The 13208-nt window shown below is 39.6% G+C and overlaps 1 protein-coding gene across 2 annotated transcripts in view; it reads left to right on the top strand.

Moving 5' to 3' along the window:
* The first annotated feature begins 6835 nt into the window (after positions 1–6835).
* The window catches only part of APPL1 (adaptor protein, phosphotyrosine interacting with PH domain and leucine zipper 1), a 43525-nt gene continuing 37152 nt past the window's right edge, over positions 6836–13208 (top strand). The window contains exons 1-2 of one of the 2 annotated variants that reach the window (XM_078076861.1): positions 6836–7030; positions 12466–12564. In XM_078076861.1, the coding sequence (XP_077932987.1) occupies positions 6977–7030; positions 12466–12564 (153 nt within the window). In that variant the 5' untranslated portion in view covers positions 6836–6976. The remainder of the gene's footprint in view (positions 7031–12465; positions 12565–13208) is intronic. The other variant, XM_036102437.2, reaches the window with a different exon arrangement.

Raw genomic sequence — 13208 nt, 5'->3', positions numbered from 1 at the left:
AACTTCCAGTTTATTCTCTGTATTTATGAGTCTATTTCTCGGTTTTGGTTTTTTGCTTGTTTCTTTATTCATTTGTTTTTTTAGATCCTCTATATAAATGAATCATGAAATCATATGGCACTGCTCTTTCTCTGAGTTATTTCAATTAGCATTATACCTTCTCAGTCCATCTATGTTGTCACAAATGGCAAGATCTCACTCTTTTTTATGGCTTATTCTGTTTTATCCTATATATATATCTATATATATATCTATATATAGATATATATATCTTCTTTATCCATTCATCTATCATTGGACACTTAGGTTGCTTCCATATCTTGGCTATTGTAAATAATACTGCAATGAACATAGGGGTGCATATATCTTTTTGAATTGGTGTTTTATTTTCTTTGATATCCTTAGATATCTTAGGTATCTTTCTTAGATACCCAGTAGTGTGATTACTGGATCATATGATATTTCTAATTTTGATTTTTTGAGGAATCCCCATCCTGTTTTGTGTAGTGGCTGCACCAATTTACATTCTCACCAACAGTGCATGAGGGCTCCCTTTTCTCTACATCCTCACCAACACTTGTTACTTCTTTTCTTTTTGATACTAGTCATTCTGACAGGTGGGATGTGATATCTCATTGTGGTTTTGATTTGCATTTCCCTGATGATTAGTGATGGTGAGCAACTTTTCATGCGTCTGTTGGCCATTGTATGTCTTCTACACCAAAGTAAAAAAGTTTTGCACAGCAAAGGAAACCATCAACAAAACAAAAAGGCAACCTACAGAATGGGAGAAGATATCTGCAAATGATTTCTGTTAAGGGGTTAATATCCAAAACATATAAAGAACTTATACAACCCAACACCCAAAAAACCCAAAAAGTCCAATTAAAAAAATGGACAGAGGACCTGAACAGACATTTTTCCAAAGAAGGCATACAGATGGCCAACAGACGCATGAAACGATGCTTTATGAAATTCTTAAAACAGCCGGGGCCACTCCTGCCTTAGGGCTTATGGCCTCTGCCCTGGTGGTTCCTCTTCCTGGAACACTTTCTCCCCAGATGTCCCCATCACTCACTCCAGTGACTCCTTCAAGTTTTTGTTCAGATCTCACTTTCTCAATGAAGCCCACTCTGATGAGCCTGTTTAAAATCGGAACTGCCTCCAACCCTGTTTTCCCTGTCCTATTTTTCACAACACTTAACCACTTTCTAGTATACTATGCTCTTTTTTTTTTTTTTTTTTAAGATTTTATTTATTTGACAGAGAGACACACAGCGAGAGAGGGAACACAAGCAGAGGGAGTGGGAGAGGGAGAGATAGGCTTCCCACCGAGCAGGGAGCCCGATGCGGGGCTCGATCCCAGGACCCTGGGATCATGACCTGAGCCGAAGGCAGACGCTTAACAACTGAGCCACCCAGGCACCCCCTAATATACTATGCTCTTAATACTACTTATTATGTTTGTTTTCTATTGTCTGTCTTTGTTCCCACCATCCCCACTAAACTGTAGCTCCACAAGGGCAGGGATTTTTAATATTTTGTTGAATAAGCAAACAAATAAATATTTACCTAATAAATATTTGTTGAAGACAGCCATTTCCTGAAGCAGTTTGAATCCCAAAACTAAATTCAGAGCACCATCTAGTGTTCTTGGAAGGAGGTGCTTGCTATTTAACTCAGACTCTTATTTACATTAGCCATGGGATAAACAGTACTGGCTTAATCAATTCGCACTTACTCTATTTTTTACTGTCCTCTGTGGTTCTGTGAAAATTAAAAGTTTTTAATGATTAAACAGTCATGGGACACATTGACTTCTCTAAGAGTAATCTCTTCTTCACTGACTTGCCTGTTGTTCCCCAGAATTCCTCAGGGTTAAAAGTGTCAGGAAGGTCTGATGTCTTTTAGCCTTAGCGCATCTCTCCTTCCCCACTTCCCAAAAACCCCCCAAAATATAAAAACAGGATAATAACCTTTGCTTTTTTGGTATCTACACCATTTCTCCAGAAAAATCACAATATATATTTGTTGATTTAAAATTTTTTGTTTTGGCCACAAAAGCCCCTAAATCAAAGTGATAAAACACTAGCAAGGGTAAGGGGAATATTGTTTAAAATAGTATCAGGATTCGCTAGGATAATGAGCACTGTCTTCTGATTTAGAAAATATTGGTTTCTTTAGACATGATGAAGAGGAAAAATGAAGAAAAGGAAAGCTGCTTTAAAAGCATTAAAAGGGCAGGGCACTTGGGTGGCTCAGTCAGTTAAGGGTCCAACTCTTGATTTCCACTCAGGTCACGGTCTCAGGATTGTGAGATTGAGTAAGTAGGGTTCCACCCTCAAAGGGGAGTCTGCTTCTCTCTGCGGGGGTGGGGGGCGCCCCCCACTCATACACACTCTCTCTCTGAAATAACTAAATACATCTTTAAAACATTTAATATTTGGGGTGCCTGGCTGGCTCAATCAGAAGAGCATGTGACTCTTGGTCTCGGGGTCGTGAATTCAAGCTCCATGTTGGGTGTAGAGATTACTTAAATAAATAAATTTTTAACAGTAAATAATGAGAAGTATAATTAGCTCATTTTTATTGAACGCTTATTGTGCCCAGCACTATTCTGAAAGTTCATTATCATCTTTACAACCCTATCATGTAAATTCTCTATATTAAACCCCAACTTTCAGATGACGAAATGGAGACACAGAGAAGTTAAGTAACTTGACAAAAGTCACAGAACTAGTAAAGAGTAGGGCCAGGATTCAAACCCAGTTAGGCTGGCTCCATAGGCCATGTCCATGAGCTCATGCCCATGGTTTTATCCACCTTCCCCAAGAAATGAACGATGCTGTTTTGTTTCAAAGTTCTTGGCTTGGTCAAAGAAATTAATTTATTAATGTCCTCATCTTCCAAAAAGGAATCAAGGCAACCATAAACAAAATGAAGGCATATACAATTATCCTAAAAATAAAATTTATTCTTTTCACAGTTTTATTCTTTTCACAGTTAAGAATAAAATTTTATTCTTTTCATAGTTATAGAATTTGCCTTTCTAAGGATTTATGTTTTGGCCACAATTTACATTCAAGGGATACTGTGGCAAAGATCAAAAGCAACATTGACATCAAGATCAAAGGCAGAGGGTGGTGTGCAGAAGCACAGTGAAGATCAGTTGGTCCTTGCTGCCCAACCAACTCAGAACTTTTGATTCTACCTTCCAATTGTCCAAAGCTTCCCCCAACTCTACCATTGGTTCTAATGTTTCAAAGTAGATGGAAGTGACTCCAGTTCCCCAAATACCAATTAATGTACTCATTTCTTGAATTTGACTCATTTCAGCTGGATGTTAGAAAACAACTGAGTTATTAAAGTGAGTCGCATTAAGGAGTGATTTATTAGGTAATATCCAGAATTATTTGCATTATACGTTATGAATATGAATTCCTCTGTTTCAGACTGATGGAGTTTTTAAGGGGATATGTGTGAGTAGGAGGATTCCCAAGCTCTCTCAGGTGATTCTGGAAATGGTGTCCCTCTCACCATCCTCAACTGGAACCAAAAACTCTTTTCCTGAATGTTTACATGACTCTTTAAATTTTCTAAAATGCAAGCTTATTTGGGAAAGGGAAATGGTTATTCTCCATTTTAAAAAATATTTTAATTAGTTAATTAATTAATTAATTAATTTTTTAGAGAGGAGGGAAGGGACAGAAGGAGAGGGAGAGAGATTGCCTACCACCAAGCCCCAAGTGAGGCTTGATCTCACAATCCTTAGATCATGACCTGATCTGAAATCAAGAGTTGGACACTTAGCTGACTGAGCCACCTGGGCACCCCAAGATTTTATTTTTAAGTGATCTCTACGCCCAACATGGGGCTTGCACTCATAACCCTGAGATCAAGAGTCACATGCTCTACCAACAGAGCCCAGGTGCCCCTGGTTATTCTCCATTTTGGATAGAGATTTTCAACATGTGCTTTGAAGATTATCTTTGGACTCATCTGGGGAGATTCCCAGCCCCACCTCTGACCTACTGCATTAGAATCTCCCAGCTGGCTCAAGAATCTGTACCCAAAAACCTCCCCAAGGTAACTTTTGCGTGTGCATGAGTTCGGTAACCACTAACATATGGGGTAATTTTGAAAAGTAAAGCACCAGCATCATCTGGGTTGTTGGGTTCTTTCCTATTATAGACCACAGACCAGAACTTCAAGGAGTATCATGTAAAAACCTAATTATGTGAAGATCAAATATAATTCTAGGAGGCTAATAATTAACAAATCTATTTACAAGATTATATGTCTTTTGTTGTAAATTATATGGAAACATCTCAATGAATTATATGTGTGAAACATCTCAAAGAATTCTTTAGTGGGTGTTGTTTAATCCTGCCTTGCCTTCCATAAAATTAACCAGCTGGCCAAAGTTTTTACTATCCTACCCACAGGAGTCGCCAGTAACCCTTGAGGCATTTTCTCTTCTTTTTTTTTTTAATTTTATTTATTTATTTTTTTAAAGATTTTATTTATTTATTTGACAGAGAGAGACACAGCGAGAGAGGGAACACAAGCAGGGGGAGTGGGAGAGGGAGAAGAGGCATTTTCTGAACAAGCCTCATTTCCTGTATAAAAGGAACTGAGCTTGGTCAACTGTACAAAATTTAGGCTGATTAAAGTGGTTACCAAAGGAGACTGTGAATTCTGTAGTTTTAGAAATGTTTTAAAATAGTAAATACAATCATCTTTTTGGATGAGGAGAGTGTACAATAGCCTAAGGATAGAGGATCCAAAAAGAAGGCCTGGTAAGATTCTTTCTAGTTTTATAATTTGACTAAACTGCTTCTCCATCCAATTGAATGTCAACTTGTTTATGTTTGTTTCATTTTTTAAAGCCCCTCCCAGATGTTTCATTTTTTTAATTGGCTAAACCTGGCAAGAATTTCTTGCCACTCCCTGATAGCTGCTTGAGAATCCTTTACAAAAATACAGTTTAGATGCGCAGAAATACAAAAAAGGAAACCATTTAACTTGATAACACACCACCCAGATAACTCAGATACCTAACAGAATTTTTCGTTGAATTGTTTGGTTTGGCCAAGTTAACTGGCCAAACCTCTTCAGTTACAACATATAATTACTCTTCTTTCTTACACTTGTTTTTACTTGTCACTTACTGTTGATTCTTATCAATTGCTACATTTCTTCTCCTTCATTTATAAGCTAAATCATAGTTCAACCAAGAAGGTCAATTACCTTGAAAAATCTTTCTTCTTTAGGTTGCATGTCACTGTGCTGACAGAGTAGAAAACAAGTATCAAAGGAAAGAGTTGGGTTGCTGGAATCTGTAGGATGCTGAGTACTTTGAAGCAGCTGGGAACCAGTAACACTAAGGAACTGATTCCAAACCACCTTTCGAAAACTAAAAATCTCTTCTAGAAGGGTGAGTAGTTGATAAACAATTTAAGGGGAGAACTCTTATTTAAAGCTTGTAACACTAAGGATATTTCTGTGAAACGATATTGCAATCTACTCGGTAAAACTTTTAAAACCAGATTTTATCTTTCCTTCAAGAGATCATGGGAAAATCTAGCATTCTAGTTTAAAACATGTAACTTCCTTTCCTGGTCCCATATTTGGGTTTGTTCTACTGTATCTGGATTTGTTCCAGCATATCTGTGGAACCAGGCAACTAATAATCTTTACTCAGCATTTCTTATATTTCTTGAATGAAAATGGAATGGATTGATTGGATTAATGGCTAGAGTTTTAAAGATTTTGTTTTCTTAAGTAATGTCTACACCCGATGTGGGGCTCAAACCCACAACCCCAAGATTGAGAGTTGCATACTTTACCAACAGAGCCAGCCAGGTGCCCCGAATGGTTAGAATTTTACAAGACACTTATGATTTTGCCATTTTCTTTGTATACTGATGAAAACTTCTTATAACTCTACAGAGAAATAAATGAGGCAGTGTGAGGTTGGGGAAGAAGGACAGAGAACTAGGAGTTCTAATCCAGACCAGGTTCTGGAATTAGAGCTTCACTTTTCTCTACTGTAAAATTAGAGGCTGAAGAAGCTATTTAAAGCTTCTTCCAAAACTTTTTGACCTAACAGAAATGCTAATCAGTTACCGACATAATTAACCAGTGTATCCTGATTTTTAAAACATGTTTTCATTTGTGATTTAAAAGAAATATGGAAGTCTGAATTGAGGCAGATAGCCCTTCAAGGCCAGGTAAGAACTGATGAATTGACAACAAAGTCACATGTTTTGAACTTAATATACTGATATCCAAGTGCCCAGAAAAATAATTGCTAGTCTACTGTCCGTGAATCTACTGGAAAGCCCTGTTAATGACACAACTTGGGATTTCACAGACATCTGAGTTAGCCAGCACCATTCTGCTGAAGGGTGGGGAGCAGACTGGACGCTCTGGGCAGGGTTAGGAACGTTATAATTTAAGCAACTAAAGAAAGGCCCCCGGCAGTAGGGCCTCTTCCGTGGCCGGTGATGAGGTCTCGCTGCGGGAGAAGTAAAGCCGCCCCAAACTCCCAGTGTGGTCCTCCTCAAACGAGGCTGTGATTCCCGGAAACGTTCGCCGCATGTGGGGGGGGTAGACGGTCCCCTACAATTTACATCAAAACGCGCGCGCAGGGTAGACGGGCGCTGCCTGCACCGCCCCCAAGACCGCCGCTCACCGCAGAGCCCCGCGCCGCGGAGAAACCTCCAGGCCAGCCCTGCCGCGCTGACAGGCGTCGCCGCGAGCCAATGGGCGCGCCGGGAGGCGGGGCAGCGAGGCCGAGGGGGCGGGATTTCCCGCGCGGCCGCTCGGCTCCTGGCGAGAGCTGCGCGGGCGGCGACGGCGGCCGCGCCTGTAGGAGAGGGCGGGTCGGGGTCAGCTGCTACAGGCGGGCGGGCGGGCGCGGGGAGCTGTGGGCGGCTGCCGTGTCTCCTGCCGCCGCCCTCCCTCCGCCACGATGCCGGGAATCGACAAGCTGCCCATCGAGGAGACGCTGGAGGACAGTCCGCAGGTGAGGCGCGGGCGGTGGCGCGAGGCGAGGGAAAGAGCAGGGCGGGCCGATCCCAGGCCTGGTGCCGTGGCCGCCGCAGGTGCTCGTCCTGGCCCAGGTGGGCGCCGTCGCCCTGTGTCCCCGCCCGTCGCGAGCCGCGCCCCGAGCCGCCGCGGCCCGGCCGCCAGCCCGAGGCCCGCGTGGGCCTGCGCGGCTGGGCCGAGGGGCACGCGCGGGGTCTGGGACGTCGGCTGGCGGCGACCGAAGCTCCGCCGCCTTCGCTCGTGGGCCCGGCGTTCATGTACGTTCGCGGGGCTCCCTTGTATTTGACGAAAGGTGCGTTTTTATCGCCGTCATGTAAGGTCATAAATTCCAACCCTCTTCGGAGGAAGTGCAGAAGGAGAAAAAAACCCCGTAGACTTATTCCATAATTTCTGAGCAAGCTAGGGAAGGAAATGGATAGTTTTTCTTCGGGAGATGCTGGAAGGCTGCTGATTTACCCGCGTGGAGAGTCACCGGCGAAGCCCGTCAGGTGCCTCGGAGCCTCCCCGCGGACTCTGTCCAGTGTCGTGGCCGCGACTGTGTCCGCTGTCGCTCGAGCTGTGCACGGCTTGTGATGGACGGCGCCTTCGTGGCTCCGCGACTGCTGCGCGGAATGATGCAGACTTGGCCCTAATAAACTCATCAAAATAAAAGCCCCGTGTTTCGTGCTTTGGGGGGGTAATGCTAGTGTGGTTGCTGTAGCCTCAGACAGTCTAGGGAAACGTAACAATTTGTTACGTGTTCAATATTGAAGAACGAAATCAGTTACGTTAAAAACATGTTGGTAGGCGCTGTAACTTGCATTGAGTAACATCATCCCTTGAGCCTGTCTTTTAACACAACAATTTAAGCGATTTAAGACGATGTTGCTGGTTGGCTACCTTCGAAATGGTGTTCATTCAGAACTACAATTGCACACATTTCATATGTGTCTTGATAGTTTAATATGGCCCCGAAAGATGAGGAAGAAGGGGCTAGATCCCCCTGGCCTGTGTGACGTCTGTCATGACTTCTGCCAATTTTAATTGCCAAGTGGAAGTCAGGCTCTGATTGTGGAATTGATTTTTCCCCCCCCAGGCGGAAAGTTATCTTCACAAGCCAGTTGTTTGCTGTAATGTTCTCTTACCAGCCTAAACTGACACACGCAGAAACCCACATCTTGGTTTATCTTGACTGCCAGGATAGCTACTTCAAATTCTTAATGATTTCTGTAGTGTAAAGTTAGAAGCTATATTTGTTTCAGATGTTTTGTAAAAATTTTGTGGCATGTATTGGTCAGGTGCATTTTATCATTTTACTACTATTATATAAGACTCAACAGGTTGCTTTACCTTTTCTTACCTGGCCTGGTTTTTATAGCCCATAAAGATTATACACAGTCCAGAATGGGTAGCACGGTGCCTTCACCAGTACTTGTGAGGAATATATGATCTGACTCATTAGACTAATTTCTTGAACTTTTCACACAATTAGTTTACAACTTGAGCATTCATTTGTTTTTTTACAAGTGCATGCCATATTAGTATCAGTTTTATGGTAATTTTTAATGAAGACAGCTACCTTGATATTCTTTCAATTTCTATAAGTAATAATTTGAACTAGGTAATATTTACTTGGAAAAATTAGTTGGGACAAACGAGATTTAGAAAGGGAAGACGCTTGGAAGTAATACTTAGGGAGAACTTGTGGTAGGATGGAAAGCCCTGGATTCTGGGATTCGGGATGGAGTTTTAGTGTTCACTGCCACTTCACTTGCTTTAGGGAAAGTCACTCAACTTCTCTGAATCTCAGCTGTTATAGTGAATGTTTTTATTTTTGTACCTGATTGTAAAAATCATAGTTATACACTTCAGAAAAATTAGAAGGTATAGAAATAGTTACCTGTCTTGCACCCAGCAACAAACCCTGTTAACAGTTTTTCCTCGTTTTCTCTTATATATTTTAATGTATTTGAAGTTATATTGTGCATAACAATTTTTATTCTGCTTTAACTTAACATTGTAGTGTAAGTATGTTCCCATATTATTAGATCTTGAATTAAAAAAATTGAAAGCTGCATGTTTCCTTAAGTGACTTAACAGTTGTCCTACTATTGACTTTGAGAGTTTTCCACAAGTTTTGTTTTTATATATAGGACTGAGGTTAATGCTTTGGGGCATAAATTTTCTTCTCATTTGGACTGTTTATCTAGGATAGAGTCCAAGAAGTCAAATAACAAAGAGTATGAAAACTTTTAAAGCTCCTGATATAGATAAGTTTTTATTTAGATCATTTGATCCTAATCAAAAGTGTCCTGTCACCATAGCACACACCTTCCCCAATGTCTATTACCCAGCCACCCCATCTCTCCCACCCCCCACCACTCCAGCAACCCTCAGTTTGTTTCCTGAGATTAAGAATTCCTCATATCAGTGAGGTCATATGATACATGTCTTTCTCTGATTGACTTATTTCGCTCAGCATAATACCCTACAGTTCCATCCACGTCGTTGCAAATGGAAATATTTCATTCCTTTTGATGGCTGCATAATATTCCATTGTGTGTGTGGGGTGTGTGTGTGTGGGTGTGTGTGTGTGTGTGTGTGTGTGTGTATCACATCTTCTTTATCCATTCATCTGTCGATGGACATCTTGGCTCTTTAAAAAAAATATATATACATATCCCTTATATGAAACCTGGAAAAAAAAATATTTTAAGTGTAAAAAAGTGTCCTGTCAATTGCTATGTAAAAAAGTTAGAGCCTGGAGTCATGGAAGACTAACCTAAATTGCAGTTACCCATTTTAGTTTTGATTTATAGTAAGTATTAAAATAGAGGGCTATTTGCAAGTTCACATCTAGTTGATTGGACATAAACATCTTTAGAATTGTCTCCCATTCTGCAAAAGATAGTATTTATTGAGATAGGAAATCTTTAAGGCCACACTAGATGTCTTGTCCGTACACAGATGTTGTTTTGAAAATCTGGAGCAAAATGAAACTGCTGGTTAATAAGAACAGATACGATCTTTTAAAAATAATCGATTTTATGTGTAGATAAGTATCTGTGATTCATCAGTGCTAGAACTGTGAAGATAAATGTCTAGTTCCAACTGGAGACTTTTTTCTTTGACATAATATGGAATATTCACAGATAATGAGACATACTCTTTTTTTTCTTTTTCCACATCTTAACATGCCTGATAGTGAGATAGATGCCCCTCTACAGTTGATGATTTATTTGTAATTGGTTGCAAATGTGCACACATGGTTGTTTCTCCTAGTGGTATGACTGGTCAAGTGCAGCCTTTCAGCATTCAACAACTCAATTTAACAACCACTTGAAGGACCATCAGTCCTGTTTGTTGTCTGAAAATATTCACCGTCAAAATTTGCTGAATGGGTATCAGTGGTTTGGAAGAAAATACTGGGGACAAGAGTGGAACACTTCTAAGAAATACTTGTCACCTCCCATGGCACAGAATAATATTGGATGAGAAAACATGGATATTGATGATTCTTATGTCAAAAAGTGACTCACAAGAATTGAACTCTGAAGAAATACTAGGATAATATTAAATTTTATGCTGTTTGTGTTTTCCTTTTATGTTCAAAGGAGTTGTATATAAAATTCTGTCTAAAGGTTCATTTCCACAAATATAAAGTCAAAATTGCAAGACATAAGAAAATCTCAAATCATAGCTTAATTGCTGGCATTGTTTTGTTTTAGTAGTATTTAAAAATGGTGCAGGGGTGCCTGGGTGGCTCAGTTGGTTAAGCATCTGGTTAAGCATCTGACTTTTGGTTTTGGCTCAGGTCATGATCTCAAGGGTTGTGGGATCCAGCTCCGTATCAGGCTCCATGCTCAGAGGGGAGTCAGCTTGCAGACTCTCCCTTTGCCCCTCCTCCCACTCATGTGCACTCTGTCTCTCAAATAAATAAATAAATAAATCTTTAAAAAAATTGGTGCAGCTCACAGTGGAAGTCATCATAGATTCAATGAAATGGTATCATACTGATGTACTTTTATAAGTTGCTAACTGGATATTATTAGTTTTAAATAGGGAACCTGTTTTAACACTGGGGCTAGGGAGATCTTTTTAATTTATAAATCCACTACAGGTTTTTGCATAAATGTGTAATTCCTTGAATTAGAATAATAATTTTGGGGAAACAAAAAGTAGCAGATTTTTCTTAAGAATGGCGCTACTCAAACAAGGTTTCTTGATGTTTTCTTTTTTACATCTTAAAATATCACTGTGGGGAATAGGAGGGGGGGCACAGAGCTAAAGAATGAAAAGATTCTGTCAGATCTAAATCTCTGGAGCATGGGAAATAGAGGACTGACAACATGGATTTCATATATGGACATAATGATTTTGTACCCTCTTTTTTTTTTTTTTTAAACCATGTTGACTTAGCTTCCTTTTCTGAAAATAGGAAGCTAAGGAATAAGTTGATTTTTTTTTTTTAAATCACCTTCTAAGAATGAACTATTTGTAGAATAAAAATATAAGGTCATCTTTTAGATTTTAAACAGCAGTTATCTCAATAGTTGTTGGTATTTTAATCCTTTCTTTGCCTTTGGGATATGAAAAGGTGAGTATTGCTGTCTTCTTGATATGCTGAGTTTCCTTATCTCTGATCCTTTTTATTGACAGTCTTAACGTTTACTTACTTTATAAATTTTCCCCTTAAAATGAAGGGGAAATGCTTATTGCATTAAAAAAAAATGCCTAACAATATAGGTAAGTATGAAGAAGAAGAAGAAAAAAACCTCAAATTCTGTACTCATAAAATCCAAGTTAGCATTTACTAGGCCATGTTGGGGATGGGTACTATGTTATTATTTTGGATTAAGGTGGGGAGGGGTTTGGGATTACTACAAGAGACCATGGAAAAAGAGAAATAATACTGAGTTATCCTGAAATAAGACCTCTGTTTATACATGGAATACTGTTAATTTAGCCTGGGACATTTTTGTTGATTTGTTCTTAGTTTAATTACAGACTTTTTAATTCATAAAAATATACCTTTATTGTTCCTTTTAAAGTTTATGTGATGGGGGCGCCTGGATGGCTTAGTCAGTTAAGCGTCTAACTCTTGATTTTGGCTCAGGTCATGATCTCAGGGTTAGGAGCTGTGCTGGGATGCTTGAGATTCCCTCTCCCTCTGCCCCCGCCCCTAAAAAAATAAAAATATTGTGTGATGTAGTTGGAAAATCCCTCCATTTTAGTGAAGTGAAATTGAGAACAAAGAACCCCAACATTACTACCACAATACTAATTTGGCATTACTATCAAAAGGGAGAAAATAGGTTAAAACTCAGAATTATTAGAGCTCCAATATCCTAGGATTTTTCCTTCCTTTAGGAAATAATTTTCTATTTGATTTATATAATTGTTAATGTAAACTTACTGCTTTATTTTATACAGACAAGGTCTTTACTGGGTGTATTTGAAGAAGATGCTACAGCTATTTCCAACTATATGAACCAGTTGTATCAAGCTATGCATCGGATTTATGATGCACAGGTAAAAACCTAAAGGCTGACTGCTTTTTTAAAATGACTCATTAAGCCCATGAGGACAGATCTAGCTAGTGTCTGCCTTGTTTACTGGTGCCTAGCCCTATCCTGGGCTCATAGTAATATCTGTTGAGTGGATGCATGAACTTTTAAGTATTTTGTATTAGAGCTCACATTCCAATTACTAGTGTGTGGTTTGTAGCTCTTTAAAAGATACAAAGATTGAAGCATCTTCCCCTTTCTACCCAAACACAGTGAAACTCACTGATCATGATCTTTGCCTAAGATTCCATATTGTCACCAATGTTTTCCCTAATTGTGCTTTTAATCTTATGGAACACTTCCCCCTTTTTGAGTAAAGGAATGAAAGTAGTTTATGTTTAGTGAGAAGCAGATAATAAAAATTAGATGTAACTCTGGGTACTGGGAGATGAATTTAAGAAGGAGATGACTAGATTTTTTTGTTGAGCAGGTTTAAGATTTGAGGCCATGTTTATGTAACTTAATTATAAGCCTTAACAGTAGCCTGGTTTCTGTGATAAGCTTTCTTTGGGATTAATTAGGTATACAAGTTTTTTTCCCCCCTTTCTCATTTTATCTCCTTTCTGGACTCACATTTTCATTATGTACTAAAAATTTGCTGTGAGGGGT

The sequence above is a fragment of the Halichoerus grypus genome, chromosome 1 (assembly GCF_964656455.1).
Source record: "Halichoerus grypus chromosome 1, mHalGry1.hap1.1, whole genome shotgun sequence".
Lineage (NCBI taxonomy): Eukaryota > Metazoa > Chordata > Mammalia > Carnivora > Phocidae > Halichoerus > Halichoerus grypus.
This window is presented reverse-complemented; position numbering and strand designations above follow the sequence as displayed.